We start from the raw sequence: 17,313 nt of genomic DNA on the forward strand, positions 1-17,313 counted from the left end.
TTATCATTAGCTGGTTAAGATTTGGCTCGCGCATTAGACTTTAGGAACAATTTCTTCACTTTTGATGAGCTGAAGGATATAATCATTAATTGGTTAAAATTTGGCTCAGGAATTGGACTTCCAGAGCAATTTCTTCATTTCCGATGGGTTTGGACCTCACTTTACAGAAAATTTGAGAACAAACGGTTAAAAAAAGGTTTTACTAGCATGGTTTTGAATGACGGTGATGAAAAATCGCAGTGGTTCGCTGTTTAACAACAAAACCTCCTTCAATTCCGCTCAAAATACCTAAATCAGAAAAGAAAAAAAAAAAAAAAACAGAGAGAAAGAAAAGAGCTTTGTTTATATACCGTCTTTCGTCTCTTTCATTATTCATTGTTTCAATGCATCCAATATGAATGAAATCTCTCAACCGATCTAAGTTTCTGAGATTACATTATTGTTGGCTCTAATTTGCTCTTCTGTTCTTGTTCTTCTGTTTCCCTAGGGTCCCAATCTTTCATTATTTTGGCTCCTGTGCTAGGGTTTTGTTCCGTGGAAACCTGCCGAACTGGAAATTGCAGAACTCTGCGTTTGGTGTTGCTTGACCTAAAATTGACGGAATTGAGCTGCTGAAGCTGTGTGACAGGTTTTTTGTCCGAAATTATCGTTTGAAGATCATTTCCATTGCAATCGAAGACCCCAGGGAGCTCTTCTGTGGTTAATGGTGCTGCTGTACTGGGGAGTATGCCTGATCTTTAGTTTCGATAGGTTCTTCTCTTCCTCTTTCGTTTATTTAAGAAAAGAAAGCAAAATCGTACTGGATAGGAAATGGAAAGAAATGATGGAGGCTTGCGATTAGAGTCTGGAAGAGAGGGAAAATGAAGAAGAAAATGGTCCGATTGAAATTGATAATGGTGATTTTTGTGAAGGGAAACTTGACAGTCATGGTTTAGGAAGCACTCAGCAAGCATATGCATTTGAGGGGTAGAGGGAAGCACTCAGCAAAGCAATCGAACTGTCTTTCTCGTTTTTGCGAAGAATCTACAGAAATCAAGTGATGGAGATTGGGGTTAGATTCGGAAATTAGAGAGGGGTAGAGGGAGGGGGTGCTGGAACCAGAGAAGTCGGGGAAGGCCCGAAGGGAGAGGGAGAGTCTGAGCAGAGGAGGGGGAAGGCTGTTGGAGACGGAGAAAGAGAGGGATAGGGAGAGGAAAGTCGGAACAGAAACTCCTAAGCGGTGGTGGTGGTGGTGCTAGCGATGGTGGTGACTGTGGTACTGGCGGTGAAGAGGATTGGATGCGATAGTGGTGGCGATGATGGGGTGCTGGCGGAAGAAGAAGAAGAGGAAATGAGAGAAGAGGAGGGCACAAGGAAAAATAGGGGAGGGTAAAATTGAAATATAATTATATTAAGAGTATTTAGGGGTTTTATAAATGCCACATCATCATTTAATGGCATTTTCTAACGGTTAGGGTACGGTTGATATAATCTTTATAAAGTAAAGGAGGGGATAGATATTTTTCGAAACTTGGGTACCGGATTGATATTAGGCAAACTTAGAGGGGAGGGGGATGATATTTTCCCATAAATTTATTTAAAAATGCTCATCTTACCTTAAAATCTATTGATCATGGATCCAAAAATCAAGATCCTCAGTTGATCGTCGATTTGAAATTTAAGCTAATGTGAAATATCCAAATTATTCTTGTATTTTAAGTACGGATATTATATCACAGGTTAAGCTTTAAATTAATTCCTCCACTATGCTAGGATATTACAATTTTAACCTTCTAAAAAAAAAAAAAGAGTTTTCTCATATCATTAGATGACAAGAAACTTCTTACATTTTTCATGTTACAAAGCCTAATAACATAGGTTTCATTTAGCTTTGTGGAGAGATGATGTTGCTTAAAAAAGGAGCTTTCTCAAATCATGGGAAGATAAGAAACTTTTTACATTTTTCATGTCGTGGAGTCTAATAACATGACTCTCATTTAGTTTTGTGGAGTAATGATGTTGCTTATGCAAACTATCAGCTGAATACAGTTTCCTTTGGATTGGGCATGATAGCAAAGGTGATCATAATGTTAATGAGAGGATAATAAAACTAATCGGGGTTTGTCTTCCGTTCATAAATAGTCTTTCAAAAGTGTTAATAAAGAAAACACCCTTGTTTAGCGGAGCTCAGTTCCTCAAGAATGCATGCTCTAGGGATAGTCTCCTACACACCACTTTCAATGGAAGGGAAAAGCCTCAAATGGGTACTTTTGTCCATTCTACGTTGTGAACATCATTTATCAAAATGCCCTTTGATTCTCTTCACTCACTTAGTGGAATCCAATGGTAATCTTGAAACAGTCTTTCCAAAAGATTTTCTATCCATTTAGAGCTTTAAAATAAGAACAAAAAGAGAGAATAGGGAGAAAAAAGAAGAACCAACTTCTCTTCCCAATTGCTAATTAGCTGAAACCTATGTCTCTATGTTGAAAACCATATGAAACAATTTGATTTATGAACAGAGCCTTAGTTGAAGAGCCAAGGAATATAATGCTAATACCACAAAAATCTAAAAAAGACCAATGATTCACTAATGTCTCATCTAATTGTACTTGGTATCCATATTATTAAGGTTAAAAATATAAATAACTCAAATAGAACAAAAAGGTTTTAGCTTCATCAAAAAACACAACAAACTCATTTTTTAAGGAAATGATGACTTATCAATGTTCATAACCTTTATTATAGTTCATCTTCCTCGATGAGTGCCAACTCCAAGATAAATGTCCTTGATCAGATATAGCTCTTTGACCACATCACTTATGTCCATTCGATCACATGGTGATTCAGTAGAGCAAGCAACTCCAATTCTAATAATGGAATTAAGACACTCTTGCACTCTATCCTTCATGCATCTTCGATTTTTAGTGATGTTGGTTACAGTTGTTGTTGCTTCTTCTTCATCTTCTTCCATGGAAAGAAATGATGGGTCAATTATAGCAATCACTCCATTATGCAATGCCATCTCAGCCCAATAATGAAGATTAAAGTTATCTTTGAATATTTCATGAGTAGGTTGTGTCCTTGTGAACATCTCTAATATAAGAATCCCATAGCTGTAAACATCACCATGTGTTGAGACATCAACACCTACACCATACTGTGTAATTTATGCGTCTTAGAGGTTAGTACTTTTATAATTAGTGAAAATAGGAGCAAAGTCTATTGGTCTGAACTGGAAGAATAACATAAGATGGAAAGCTTGTTTTTCCTACTCAGTTGAACTCAAAGGTTAAATTAAGTATAACCATGACGAGAATACCAAAGAGAAAATCATTTGAGTCTAGAGTTTTCAATGAGGTACATATCCAATGTAACAATTAGCATCTCAAAAGAGGTTAGGATGACTTCAAACTCATTCTTATAGTGCACATACAAGGAACATTGGTTCCCCTAATATCGATATTTGTGGATCTAATTCCAATAGATCATTTGATGGCATGATATCCAAGCAATTTTATGCATGACATTAATGTTTTATGTGGCCACATTAATCTATGTACAGCTAAAACTACTGATCCCTAAAAAACTAGATGCATAATTCTTCAAAAAACCATAGTTTGTAGCTAAGGACATTCAATGTATGACTTGATTACAATAAAGAAAGATGCAATCGAAACTTTGGTGTAGAAACAAAAACTCAAAATATCATATAAGCATATATACCTTCTTAGATATTAATTATAGTTTTATGTAGGAAGGGGTTTCAGATGTCACAAAATGTATCTTAAAATAGTAATAAAGCCTTATGGCTTTGCGGTGGAATAGGTAAGATAAATATTGGCTTCATCATAAGGCAAGCTCAATCACAACTTTTGAAAGAAGAGGAAAAATTATACTAAACAAATAAAAGAGGTACATTACCTAGTGCAATGTATACAATCAATCCCTTTATTCCGATTGAGCTCGTGTGATTTTGAGATCTATCTGTGGCTTTTGATATAATTCTTGATATTCCGAAATCACCCAAATGTGCAGTCAAATCAGCATCAAGAAGAATATTGCTTGGCTTTAGATCACAGTGAATAATCTGCGTATGACAATGATGGTGAAGATAATCCAATGCAGTTGCCATATCAATGACAACATTCAATCTTTGAAGAAGGTTTAAATTCCTTTGTTGATCTTGTATGCCATTTGCATGTGGATGCAACCAACTCTCCAAATTCCCACCGGACATGAACTCATATACTAAAGCCTTAAAATTGTTGCCTTCAAAATCTATACTTGAGCAAAATGTTAAGATTTTTATAAGATTACGGTGTCGGATGTTTCTAAGGGATTTACATTCAACCATGAAACTCTTGGAAGCACCTCTTTATCTAATGTTGAGGACCTTTACTGCAACAACAGTTTCCCCATGATTGAGAACTTCTTTGTACACGGAACTAAAACTCCCCACTCCAATCAGATTTGCAAAAGAAAATCCATCGGTAGCTTTAAGGAGTTGGGCATAAGAGATCCTAAAATGACGACCCCCTATAGAAAATAAAGTGGATTCTTTCTTTTCTTTTCTTCTCTGGTAGATAATGAAAAACAATGTCATAAAAATCAAACATAGAGAGCCCCCACAACCACATGTGATGACTATCAACTTGAAAACACGATGCCTACCATCTTCTTTTGACTTTTGAGTTTGGCATGCTGGCAAATGAAGTTTTGGTAGACCTCCACAAAGCTTATTGTTTCCAATGACTGAAATTGCACTCGAATTTCGAAAGACTCCATCTACTGCTACCTCACCCTCCAAATGATTAAATGATAAATTTAAATTTTGTAACAACTTAAGCGTAACCAAGTATTTTGGGATCAAACCGGAGATGTTGTTGTGTGAAAGATCTAAATCTTGAAGACCTCTTAGAGAACTCAAAGATGATGGAATAGATCCTTGAAATAAGTTACCATCCATAAAAAGTTGCTCTAGGCTTGTACAAGTACCAAGGGTGCTAGGGATTTCTCTAGACAACATGTTCTCAGAAACATCTAGGATTTCGAGATTGGTCACTCGACCCACTTCCAAAGTTAGAGAATCAAAGAAAGAATTTTTACTCAAGTTTAGCTCTATTAACATGGAAAGATTAAATATCTCTTTGGGGATGACACCATGTAAACTATTACTGGAAAAGTCCAAACGTAACAAATATTGGCATCTTCCAAGACTTGAAGGTATTTTTCCTTGCAATCGATTATCATTTAAATAGAGCTCACTCAATTGTGTCAAGTTTCCAACAAGAGAAGAAGGGATTGGCCCTGTGAATTTGTTTCCATGTAAAAAGAGTTATTGAAGCTTACAAGGTTCCCTATCCCCACTGGGATGTCTCCAGATATTTTATTTTCTACTAGAATTAGGTTTGTCAGTTGGGTCAATAAGTTTGCTATGGAGTTGGGTAGCACGCCACCAAACCGATTATCATCAAGGTCCAAAATTGTTAAACTACTATAGTTGGTCAATGTGTTGACAAAATTCAGGTCATTGGCCTCTCCACTTCCCCCCAAATGATTGGAGTACAATGAAAGCCAATATAGTTTTGATAGGCCTCCAAAATGGATATCCACTTTCCCAGTAAAACTGTTTCTACCGGTTAAAAGGTTTTCAAGCTTCGACATATTGGACACGGAAATTGGAATTGGACCATTAAACTGGTTTTCAAAAACTGAAAACCACGATAGATTAGGAAGACTGAAGCCTAAATTTGGTGGAAGACTCCCTTGAAGTAGATTACCTCCGACATCAAGGGCATTTGGAATACTTCCACTTAAATCATTGGATGTTACAGAAATGGCGTTAAGGGATGAAAGATTACCAAAGGAAGGTGGAATCTGTCCTGTCAATGAATTGTAAGAGATTCCAAGGGATTGAAGCTTCGACAAGGAGCCAAGTTGTACTGGAATTTTCCCCACAATATTGTTGCAGCCTAAATGGAGTTCTTTAAGGTTGGAGCAACGTGATATGTTGGGTGGGATTTCCCCTTCAAATGAATTGTTGTTTAGGTATAAATAACGAAGCCTGAAAAGAAAGCTTACTACACCTGGGATTTCACCATGGAAGCTGTTGTTTTTGAGCGAAATCTCTCGTAGGAAAGTGAGGTTTCCTATTTCTGGAGCCAAGGAACCCACCAACCCATTGGACCGTAAACGCAAGGCTCTGACCCTGTTTGGATGTCAGTGACCGCCACATATAACGCCTGGCCACTCGCAATAGGGGACAGAGTCATTCCAGGAGCTCAAAACATGAAAAGGATCACTGGTTATACGAGCCTTGATGGCCAGCAAGGCTAGCCCATCATCATCATCATCCATTTCATTAATTGATCTTCTTCCTCTTCCTGATTTTTGTGAATGTGCCAATAAGAAGCTCATGCAGCTGCTGCTGTTGCTGCACCAGAGGAGGAGAAGAAGAAGAATGGACGAAAGCAGCGAGGAGAAGCCCATCAATCAAATGTTAATTTTTGGGTCCTGGGAGACAATGGATGGAACAAGAGTTGGGATGATATATGAACTGAAGAGGATAGTATAGTATATAGAGATAGTCTCCTCATTAATTGCAATTTATTTATAGTCTGGTCGATCAATTGCAATTTATGCATAATGAAGGTATTGATAAAACAAACCCTGTGTTCTGAGAATTTGATGCGAAAGAAAGTCTTTAGGAAGGAATAAGAACAAGTTAATCAATTAAGGTCGCTACTCTCTGCTCTTTAATTACTGTCTCTCATACAGTGACAAGAACGGTCAATCGAAGCTCTGAGAAGCTTATTATGCAAATGGAATTTCTTTAGTGTCTTTTACAAAAGAAATTAGTAAAAGATTCCTTGTCTAACTTCTTCAAGAGATTTGTAGTATTAATTAATGTATGTAGAGCGCCTCTTTTGATTTGATTTTATTTTATTGTAAACTTCTTCAACTCTTACCGAGTCAATAAATTTGGGGTCAGCAAGAACTGGCCAGCAAGATCAGCTTCATTGCTTGGTCAGCAACTCATGACATACAAGATCTTAGCTTTGAAGAATTTCTCAAGTCCTCCATTCAACAAAGGAATTTGATTTCAAACTATCGTATGATTTTACAACCAGATTTAACATGTTTTTGATTTAGTTACCTATCTTGTAGGGTATTTGACTACAAAACTTTTCATTTTAACACTATGATTTGATTTCACTTCCTTTCCCTTTCCTTTGTTTTCACCAGAGCATAAGCTAGAGAGAGAAGGTGATGTGTGGGTTCATATCAAGTAGCCCAATCAATCTTTCAATTGTTATCGATGAAGCCTGATCTTAGTTTTAATCCAGAAAGTACTGTGATTCTTTGATGGGCTGCTTCACCTTCGAAACGCACCAGAATGGTCAAAAAGCGCTTGCCGCTGACCCTTGAAGAGTTTGTTGAGATCTTCGATTTGAAATATTATTCGTCCTCTATTGGTTCAGAACCCAGATCAAACCGGGTGGACTTCTAGGGGGTGGCAGTTTTGTACTTTCGTGGTTTAGGGTCTTTCTCTATATTGTAACAATATATAGTTGTTGTCTCTTTGAGAGGTGAGAGGATTTGAAAGAGGCTTTGTATTTTCTTCATAAAAATAATGGATCTAGATCTATCGCTCTGCTGTGGATATAGCCTACCTTCTTGGGGGTGAACCACGTAAATCCTTGTTTTGTCTGTATGTGCTTTCTCTTTTTCTTCTTCTTCTTCTTCTGTAAAATCGTCATTCTGCTGCCTCATTATTTCTAACACCAACAACATTGTAGCAAAACCAATCATGAGAACAAAGCACCTATATATACTTGTGGCTATAGGTGTTTAATTACTAAGATGCCCGTTTTTATCATCAAGGGCGACAAACCAGAAGCATGCCACCCTTGAAAGAAATAAATGAATTCTAAAGATCTTGGGAAAATCCAAAGAGGATTTTCCTGTACACTCATCACAGAATATTTCTATATTCAAATTCGATTCATCAAATGCCAGATGGCTGCCAAGCACTACCCAGAAAATACAATATGTGCCCCGACCACGCTTTCATAACTCCAAATACCCGGATTTGTTACAGTACTCCTCTCTCCCCCCCCCCCTTTACTCCAACCCTATGAATTTTTTACATTTTTACAACAAAGTTACTTGCATTTTAGTCGAAAAGCATTGACAGTACAAAAAATGGTCCAAAATATATATATACACACACACACATACAAAGTCATGCATTCAGCCGTTGAATGGGGGATGTGGTATTACACTTTTGCTCCCATCCAATAGTAGAAAGGCATGATCGTGCACGTACACAGTTGTACATTACATTTTATCCTCTCATATCCAATCGGATGAAGCCTAGGTGCAATTTTTTTTTTTGGGGGGGGGGGGGGGTAATACTAGGTGCACTGCCAAAGACGCAACAAATTTAGTACATAGATGTTATCAGGTTTCAGGCGGTTGGTCATAGTTTGGTCGCTTTGATGGTGTCACGTTGCATCTAGGCTCCCTTCAAAACCTTGGATTGCTTAGACGCCGTGACAACTATAGTCTACAGTAGTGCCCCATCTTACATAGATGTCATTTTCTTTGCTTTTTTTTCATTTGTCGTATAAGTTAGGGATAGAGTTCTCTGCACTGGGCACTAGGCACTGGGTACACCCAGACACATGGGGGTGGGTGAAATGACCAGCCCCCCTCCCCCTATGACCCAAACCCCGCCCTGTCCCACCCCATGTGTCTAAGCGCAACTTGAGCCCAGATGCCCTCCCGGACAGAGAACGTATGCCCTATAAGCATTGACAGTACATAAAATGGTTCAAATATATATATGTATATAATGTATACACACACATACAAAGTCGTGCATTCAACCGTTGAATGGGGGATGTGGTATTACACTTTTGCTCCCATCCAATAGTAGAAAGGCATGAATGTGCACGTACAGAGTTGTACATTACATTTTATCCTCTCATGTCCAATCGGATGAAGCCTAGGTGCAGTCTTAATTTTTTTTTGGGAAATTTACACATACCACCCCTGAGGTTTGATGAAAGGATATTTTCACCCCCAGTTTTGGAGAATTCTGCGTACCCCTGAGGTTTGCAAACGGTAACAAATAAGCCCATTCCGTCAGTTCATGACTAACACTGTTAAAAATTAGACTTGAATTAGTCATGAACTGATGGAATTGCCCTTGCAAGAAAAAAAAATCAAAGACAAAACCTACAACTCATCTTCCCCAAATCGATTGGGGAAGATGAGTTGCAGGTATCCCAGATAACCCAGATGCCAAAAGCCTTGAAATCCATAATGCCTTTCACAGCTTTGAAGTAAAAGGACCTCAAAATGTGAATTTATGTTCATCTGAGTGATTTCATTTCAGCAAGGGAAAACCAGGAACAGAGAACCTACCCGACCAGGGGTCTGCAGTTGTGATTCACACTGCACTAGGTCATGAGAGGTCGCCAGAGAAACAAGAGTGGAGCAAGTCACACAGCTACAAGGGCAGGCTGCAACTGGTTCTTACCGCTTGGAGTTCAATCACTCTACAGCAGAGGTAACCTAGCAGGGTGAAATAGGTCAATGGGGAAGACGCTGAGCAGGTCTCCAACAGCTTCAACAGGAACCAACAAGTCCACCGGCACCAAACAAAAACTACCTCCTTCAATGCTGACACGGGCAGCAGCACCACCTCAAGCTACCACAAGACGGGAAGAACCCCAACACCTCACTCCCCGGTCTCTGGTAGTTGGTGAACGGGGCAGATCAGAGAAACTTGTAGTAAACAACCAAACAGAGCCAAGATGGTCTCTATAGCAGAGCAGAGATTTCCGAATCAGAGCTCCATTGCATACTATGGAAACAACTGTCAGAAGAACCTCCATTGAAACACTGGAAACAACCGTCGACGACGATGATGAAGAGCGAAACCTTTCAGGTGGAGAGATCATTTTATGAAATCCGTACGACAAGACTGGTCCACTGGATTTGGTTCTCGAATTTGAAGCCGCCATTTCTATTTGAAAATATTGAATTTAGGATTCGAAACTCGAAAGTTGAAACTTGAAAAGCAAACGAAGACAAAAGAAGGAAAAGAGCGAAGAGAGATGAAAGGAATTTGGGAACTTTTCTTGCAATTGCAGGCCTTTAGGCTCTCAATTTCTTCAAACATTGGTTGCCGCAGCCACTCTATTTATAGGATTTCAGAGAAGAAATCCATTGCTTTGTACGGGCATCAAAGGAAAAACAGGGAGTGATGGTAAACAAATCAGAGTGTAGGGTTAGGGTTTGAGGGTGGAGGAGTGATGGTGAAGATGGTGATGATTCAGTTCAGGTAAAGAGGTTGAAGAGGAGTGATTGAGTGGCAAGTTGCAACTCATCTTCCCCAATCGATTTTGGGGGGGAAGATGAGTTGCAGGTTTTGTTTTTGATTTTTTTTTTTTTTTTTTTCGCTTGTAAGGACAATTCCATCAGTTCAAGTCTAATTTTTAACAATGTTAGTCATGAACTGACGGAATGAGTTTATTTGTTACCGTTTGCAAACCTTAGGGTGGTACGTAGAATTTTTTAGAACTGGGGGGTGAAAATATCCTTTTGTCAAACCTCAGGGATGGTATGTGTAAATTTCCCTCTTTTTTTTGGGGGGAGGGGGGGGGTGGGGGTAATACTAGGTGCACTGCCAAAGATGCAACAAATTTAGTACATAGATGTTATCAAGTTTTAGGCGGTTGGTCATAGTTTGGTCACTTTGATGGTATCACCCTTAGTTAGTAGGTTCGGGAACGGCAATTGAACGGGAATGGATACGTACGGCAATTAAACGGGCTAGACGATAATAATATTTTTCAAAAATCCGGCTTCATAAAACGTATACGGTAATAATATGGTACGCGTTTAATATAGGTATAATACGACATAAACGGCAATAATACTTTTAAAAAAAGGGACATATATTCATTATATAACATGCATTCACCACCTAATAAACAAAATAATATCATGATTTTATAAACTAAAATAAATACAATAATATAATATGCTATATAACATCTCTAAGATTATCATTTAACATACCAAAATATCAATAATCTACAAGAAATGAATGTAGATTGTCTAAAAATGAGATGAGCAAGTTGATTACCTTATCATTAAATCATTCTTCCAACATTACATTTCTTTCTATCTACAATGAAATAACCATATATTTTTAACCAGATGTGTTCTTGTGAAGGGAGATGAGTTCCCACTAATTAACCAACACAAGACAAGAGGGAGAGTTCCAGATATGGATCTCCACTGTACACATTAGTTACAAGAGACAGAAAAACAAGAATAAAATAGAATAGAGATTGAGCCGTTCTCGCCAATATCACACCAAATGCATTTGCTTCACTACCACCATCAAAGTTCAAAGACCAGAGAAACAAGAGGAGAGTACAAGACTTAAGTGCCACTTTGTTGAACGAAGATGAGGAGGATGATTGGAGATGGAGGGCGGCTACTGTTGCCTGCTACGGTTGGATGTGCAACACAAATCGAAAGAGATGAAAGGAAAAGTGAAATCGTTTCCCTAAATTCTAATCTTTTGGGTATTTTTTTTTTTAAATGTATAATACGCATATTATATGAGTATAATACTCGATCGATTAAAAAATATTTTTTTTAATAAAAATACGAAAAAATATGGAGACAAGAGTATTATACGGTCAAAAATTCAAATACGCATATAATACGCGTATTTACTAACTAAGGTGTCACCTTGCATCAAAACCTTGGATTGCTTAGACGCCATGACAACTATAGTCTACAGTAGTGCCCCATCTTACATAGATTTCATTTTCAATTTGCTTTTTTTCATTTGCCGTATAAGTTGGGGATAGAGTTCTCTGCACTAGGCACTGGGCACAGGATACACCCAGACACATGGGGGTGGGTGAACTGACCAGCCCCCCCCTCCCCCCATGACCCAAACCCCACCCTGTCCCGCCCCATGTGTCTAGGCGCAGCCTGAGCCTAGATGCCCTCCCGGACAGAGAACGTGTGCCCTATAAGTTATTAGACCTAACATTTCATTTTAATCCTTTAGCCATACATTGTTAATCAATTTAAAACTATAGCAAGATGGTTAAAACAATAGTGAATAAAGCAAAAGTGTTGTTCACCTTCCTTGATGATGAAATAATAGACAGCCAAAGAAGAAGATGAGCTTTCAGTAAGAGGTCCAAATCACACCTTATTTTCAAGTTTTGATTTATATTAGAACATGGTCCCCTTCCAGTTCTAAGATAATCCCTTTCCAGATTGCCAATGATGTGGAAGTCAAAGGGATGTTGTTATCCTCTTTTGAAATTATATTGGGTCTTACAACAATTTAAACAGTGCTAAAACTACTAGCATTGACAGACTTGGTAAATTATCCCAAAATGGCAGACTTGAACAAAAGTAATCTGAAGATTGAAAAACTGCCATCTTTCTTCTGCTCCTAGAGTGAGGTAGCAGAACACATAATGATTTCAACACCAGCATACAAATCCAATGCAATACTCAAATGAAATTAAGAATAACAAACATGTATGAACAATGGAATAGAATCTGTCATCGGACAACTGGGACAACATCAGTAATTATCCAATTGAAGATCCATTCAAGTTGAGAATAATGGGATTGAGAATATACAATTGGAACAGGAGAAACATTGCCATGGATCAGAGGCAATCAAACATCATCAGCATCACTTCCACCGATTTGAGCTTCATGACTAACCCAGTAGTTGCTTCCATCAGGGCCCGACACCTTGAACCTGCTCAACAACAAAATAACATCTCAAACACTTGGGGGAACTTCTGAATGTCAGAACATCAACCAGAATTAATCCAGGAAACTTGGTTCACCACCTACCTCTCAAGGATAGATTTTCCTTCTTTGTACTTCTGGCTCTTCTCATGTGCAGCCTCCTGAAATATGTCAATCCAATAAGCTAACCACTACAATAAGATAACAAAATGCACAAGCTGCAACTTTTGAAATTCTGCTTCTGTCTTACATATGTCCATCCGACGATTGACCCACATCCTACACAGAAAATGTCAGCAACAGTGTGCATTCCAGTTATCATCATCCGCTCTTCTTTCTCCCCAACTGAGACATTCACACTGTTGAGCATTGCCAGAGGAAGAAAAAATCACCAAAAGCCTCCAAACACAAAAAGCAGTCGCTCTATTAAAGATATGAGCCGTGTCAAAGCTTGTGGAGGAGCAGAAAATCCTTATGTTGATGGATATTCCTTCACCTCACGCAATTCAAGATCACATCATCATCTTTTACCTTTATCTCTCCTATTCAAATCAGGGTATGTGACTAAACCATAGAACCTTCTCTGGATTGGACATATACAATGTATACCCAGGGTTCAAAACCCAGAATCAGGTCTAGCTGATTCCAATCCAGATCAGATCGGAATCAGGCTGAATCAGTTAGTAATCAGCCATATTCTGCCCTAACCATAGAATCCGTACATGGATGGGCCAAGCCAATTCCAATTTTTCGATCCCTGTGTATACCACAGTAATAATAACAATAACCCTGTTTTTTAATGGATATTTCATTTTCCACTGAAAATGCAAATTCATCCGTAAAACAGAATTTGCAAATCTTTATGTTAAGTGAAAGAAAGTTCAAGGTAGGACAAAGCAAGTAGACAGCATCCTGGCAACTGATATTTTGTTTTCAAAATAAAATTTTAGATAGTTAAGTACAAGCACCACTGGCTGAATTAATTATGATAGATACTTCTGTAACACCCTGAATTGTTACCAAGAGGATTGCCTAATTACTGTCTTGTGCCTTTGCTAATCCATTTCTGTGGTCCAAATTCAAGAATCATGTTTTCCTATCTTTGTATTTCTAAATATAAGGATGCTGGGAACAAGTCTTTTTACGCAGAAAAACTAGTATATAACACAGAAAGCGTTATCCACAGATCAAAATGGGAAGTAGCCACTAGCTATGAACCGAATTGCATTGTATCAGCTCACATCAGATTACAGAAAATAACGAAAACTTACACCTTACTGAAGAGATAAGCCTTCCCATGCCTGCAGTGGAAAGACTGGATAAAAGAACACAGGCAAAACATTGAGTCAGAACATTTGCTCGACCAACAATCCTAACATAAAGTTGACAGTGAAAATGCACAGAAAATTTACACTTCAACATGTTAAAACCATCATATTCTTGCAGTATGGGTATATGTACAAGTCACACAAATATTGAAATCGAGCTACAAATAAAATTTTGTTCCCTTTCACCAAAAATAACATAAAATAAAATTTTGTTCCCAAAATCTGGTCAGATTTATTTGGTTAGCAAAAAAACAGAATGATTAGAATGATCAAACTTTCCTACAGGACATTAGGTTGCGAGTAAAGTGAAAAAATTTAGTTGATTTTACATATACTTTCAGTCACTTCATTTCTCAACTAACAAAACAATAACTTTCAAGTAGACAATAAACTTGACACTACTATTTATCATGAATCTATAACAATGAGAACGTAATATTGGTTACATTATTACAACCAAAACCTACAAAGATCACTTTGACTGTTAAAGAGATTGATCAAATTAAAATGACAAAAAGCATCAAAGACAAAGTAAACTGCTATAGGAAAGATAAATGAACACACATTAGCCATCTTAGAAGACATTCAGCCTATATTACTTTTTTCAAAAAAGGAACATCATTCTCTTGATCCTTAAGATCCAAATTAAAACAAGAGTTAAGTTTACTTGAACAAATCCACAAAACCATAGAATTGAAACAAAGAAGAACTAATAGCCAAAACATGACCACCAGTAAACCATCATGGGATGGTCACAAGGTTTTAGTTCACGGTATGGGAAGCCGCCAATAACGATTCCAATGGCCGTATCGGACCAATTCCAGTACAAAAAAAACTACTTTTTTAACACAAAAAAAAGCCCACTTTTGACTGTATTGGCTGATTCAATACCGATACCTAATCCATGGATGATCAGGAAAACTGAACCAGCCAAATCTAGAGGTTAATCCCCCCCCCCCCCCCCAAATCACCCCATCACCCTTTTTTTTTTCTGTTTTGCCTTTCGGGGGGAGGAAGAATGGGGAGTCATTGGTTACATGATCCTAATAGTATCCCCTCCACCTACAATACAAGTAAAAAGACATTTCTGATCTTGGATACCAAGCTGATACATTTTGCCACCAAGCATTAATAACAATACATACAGGAAGTCAGTCCCTACAAGTTTCCAACATTACCATCCTCCTCATATCCAACCAATGCAATAAAGGAAAGAAGTTAACTGGCCTGATAGAATAAGACGAAGAAGAATTACTAACTAACAATGCAAAAACTTATCATAGGAAGAAAAGGTTTAAGATGGAGTAATTTCAACAGTTACAATAACAGAAGAACCCAAATAGGACTAACTTTATTTCTTCATCTACGATAAATAAAGATAAAGAAGGAATGGGGGAAGATGGAGAGGGAAACTCTAATAATAAGCAGAACATCATCTAGATTCCATAGAACCAGGAGATACAGTACACATCAAGAAACCACAGAGTTCCGGCAGAAAACCACATGACCCACATTCATAGAACCAATTAAGAATTAAACAAAATCATGGAGAAAATAAAGAGTAAAGGGGTTGCAGAGAAGGAAATGAAACCCTGGAAAGGATGTCTTCACATAAAGCGAGATGGGTTTGGCAGTGCCTGCAGCTGTAAATCTTGCCTTCTAGACTGACCACGAAAAGCCTACCCATCTCTCTCTCTCTCTCTCTCTCTATCTATCTATCTATCTATCTATCTCTCTCTCTCTCTATATATATATCTATCCATCAAGTAAAGAATCTAAGAAGCAATCCAGACCAACTTTCTTCTTTCCCTTGAAAATCACGAAAAGAGTTTCTTAGCGAATGAAAACAAATATAGGGAGAGGTTATCTGCGCAACCGGCATAGAGAAATACACCAATGATATGCTGCGAGACAGTATCGTACATTGGAGGGCATTGATGTCATTATATGATGAAGAGAGAGATAGACTGCTACCTTACCCTACCCAGTGGGTCAGCGGCTCAGGAAACCTATTTTTCCTAAAAGAATGAAATTTTCTATCCAAGAACGTAGCCCCTACCCCAGCATGGGGCCAATGGGACCGTGCATGGTAACATCAACGAGGGCTGAATTTTTACCTTCCATGAAGTAGAGCAGTCATTTCGAGGGGGCTGTATCTGGGCACAAGAGCCACACTCTCCATACAGCATCCTTTTGCCCAAAACTAGGAAAAAATAAAACAATTAGATAAAATCTAGGAGAATCGACACCGTAACAAAGAATGGACAAATCTCCTACGCAAAGCCAATAAAATATGGGAGGGAACGTCGCATGGTTCGAACCGGCTCACAAGTCTGGTGTAGTAAGAGTGGGAGTATGTATCTACACCAACCATCTTCCATCACCATTCTTGTGATCTGAGGTAAAATGGATTCCTTGGAGGTAAGAGTGTCAAATGGGATGATTCCAGGTAATGGGATGGTTTCTTATCGGTTTCGGTCCGAAGGGGATCAATCCCATGACCCGATTACTAAACAGACCCAAAACTAAGATCAGGTCTCATGTAATGATGGGACGATCCGGTTCCGGTTCTTTAATGGTTCTAAGTACTCAAATTCTCAAACAGTCAAATATATACAAAGTTCCTGTGTACACAAATAAAGTTTCTAATCATATAAATAATTGAATATATATTCCTAAACATAGATTAATCAAAAACACTAATTCTTAAGCATGCAAACACACATCGTTGTCCCCTCCAATTCACTACCCCCTCCAAGTCCTCCAATTCCTCACATGGGGGCAGAAATGACCACCCTACCCCCTGCCCAAAAATACTGCCTAAGGTGGGATCCACTCCCCACTATTAGAGGAATTGGAGAAATTGGAAGTGCCCACGAATTGAAGGTGATAATTATTCTGCAAGCACTCAACTACACCCAAAACTTACATTTCCAAATCACCAACACCAAATCAAATTCAAATCTCAACTTTTATTCAAATAAATGTATTGAAGATAACTTAATGGTTCAATCCTCATTAGTATTTGATCATAACAATTAAAAAAAATAATTGATAATCCTTAGTTTTTCTTTGTAATTATAATATAACTCCTACATAAGTTATAACTGTTAAATATTAACTAACTCTAAATAAGTAATTAGTCATGTTAAACCGATCCTAGACGTTTCGGTTCTAGCCGATTCCTTAT

The 17,313-nt window shown here is 38.1% G+C and overlaps 2 protein-coding genes across 3 annotated transcripts in view; both read right to left on the bottom strand.

The window, feature by feature from the left end:
* LOC122672392 (probable LRR receptor-like serine/threonine-protein kinase At3g47570) overlaps positions 1–5,311 on the bottom strand; it is a gene marked incomplete at its 5' end in the record, with an annotated part of 35,052 nt that extends 29,741 nt beyond the window's left edge. The window contains one exon of the mRNA XM_043869873.1: positions 4,668–5,311. Coding sequence (XP_043725808.1) covers positions 4,668–5,311 — 644 coding nt within the window. The remainder of the gene's footprint in view (positions 1–4,667) is intronic.
* Positions 9–15,939, bottom strand: LOC122671879 (protein yippee-like). Of its 2 annotated transcripts, XM_043869350.1 has the most exons (7): positions 15,917–15,939; positions 15,715–15,814; positions 14,067–14,110; positions 13,046–13,154; positions 12,901–12,956; positions 12,705–12,802; positions 9–27 (listed from the first exon to the last, which is right to left on the bottom strand). In XM_043869350.1, the coding sequence occupies exons 2-6, from the start codon at positions 15,808–15,810 to the stop codon at positions 12,718–12,720; spliced, it is 390 nt and encodes a 129-aa protein (XP_043725285.1). In that variant the 5' UTR covers positions 15,811–15,814; positions 15,917–15,939; the 3' UTR covers positions 9–27; positions 12,705–12,717. The 2 variants fall into 2 exon arrangements, with proteins under 2 accessions (XP_043725285.1, XP_043725284.1); XM_043869349.1 differs by lacking the exon at positions 9–27 and having other exon boundaries at positions 12,544–12,802; positions 15,917–15,938.
* Positions 15,940–17,313: the final 1,374 nt, after the last annotated feature.

Source organism: Telopea speciosissima, chromosome 8 (genome assembly GCF_018873765.1).
Source record: "Telopea speciosissima isolate NSW1024214 ecotype Mountain lineage chromosome 8, Tspe_v1, whole genome shotgun sequence".
In the NCBI taxonomy this organism is placed as follows: Eukaryota; Viridiplantae; Streptophyta; class Magnoliopsida; order Proteales; family Proteaceae; genus Telopea; species Telopea speciosissima.

What these genes read in the sequence shown, in the direction of transcription:
- LOC122671879 (XM_043869350.1), bottom strand. Translation starts at nt 15,810, where the DNA reads ATGGGTAGGCTTTTCGTGGTCAGTCTAGAAGGCAAGATTTACAGCTGC. An exon ending in GTGAAGACATCCTTTCCAGG is followed by an intron (nt 14,111 to 15,714) that starts GTTTCATTTCCT and finishes TCTTTTATCCAG; the next exon opens with TCTTTCCACTGCAGGCATGG. An exon ending in GGAAAATCTATCCTTGAGAG is followed by an intron (nt 12,803 to 12,900) that starts GTAGGTGGTGAA and finishes GTTGTTGAGCAG; the next exon opens with GTTCAAGGTGTCGGGCCCTG.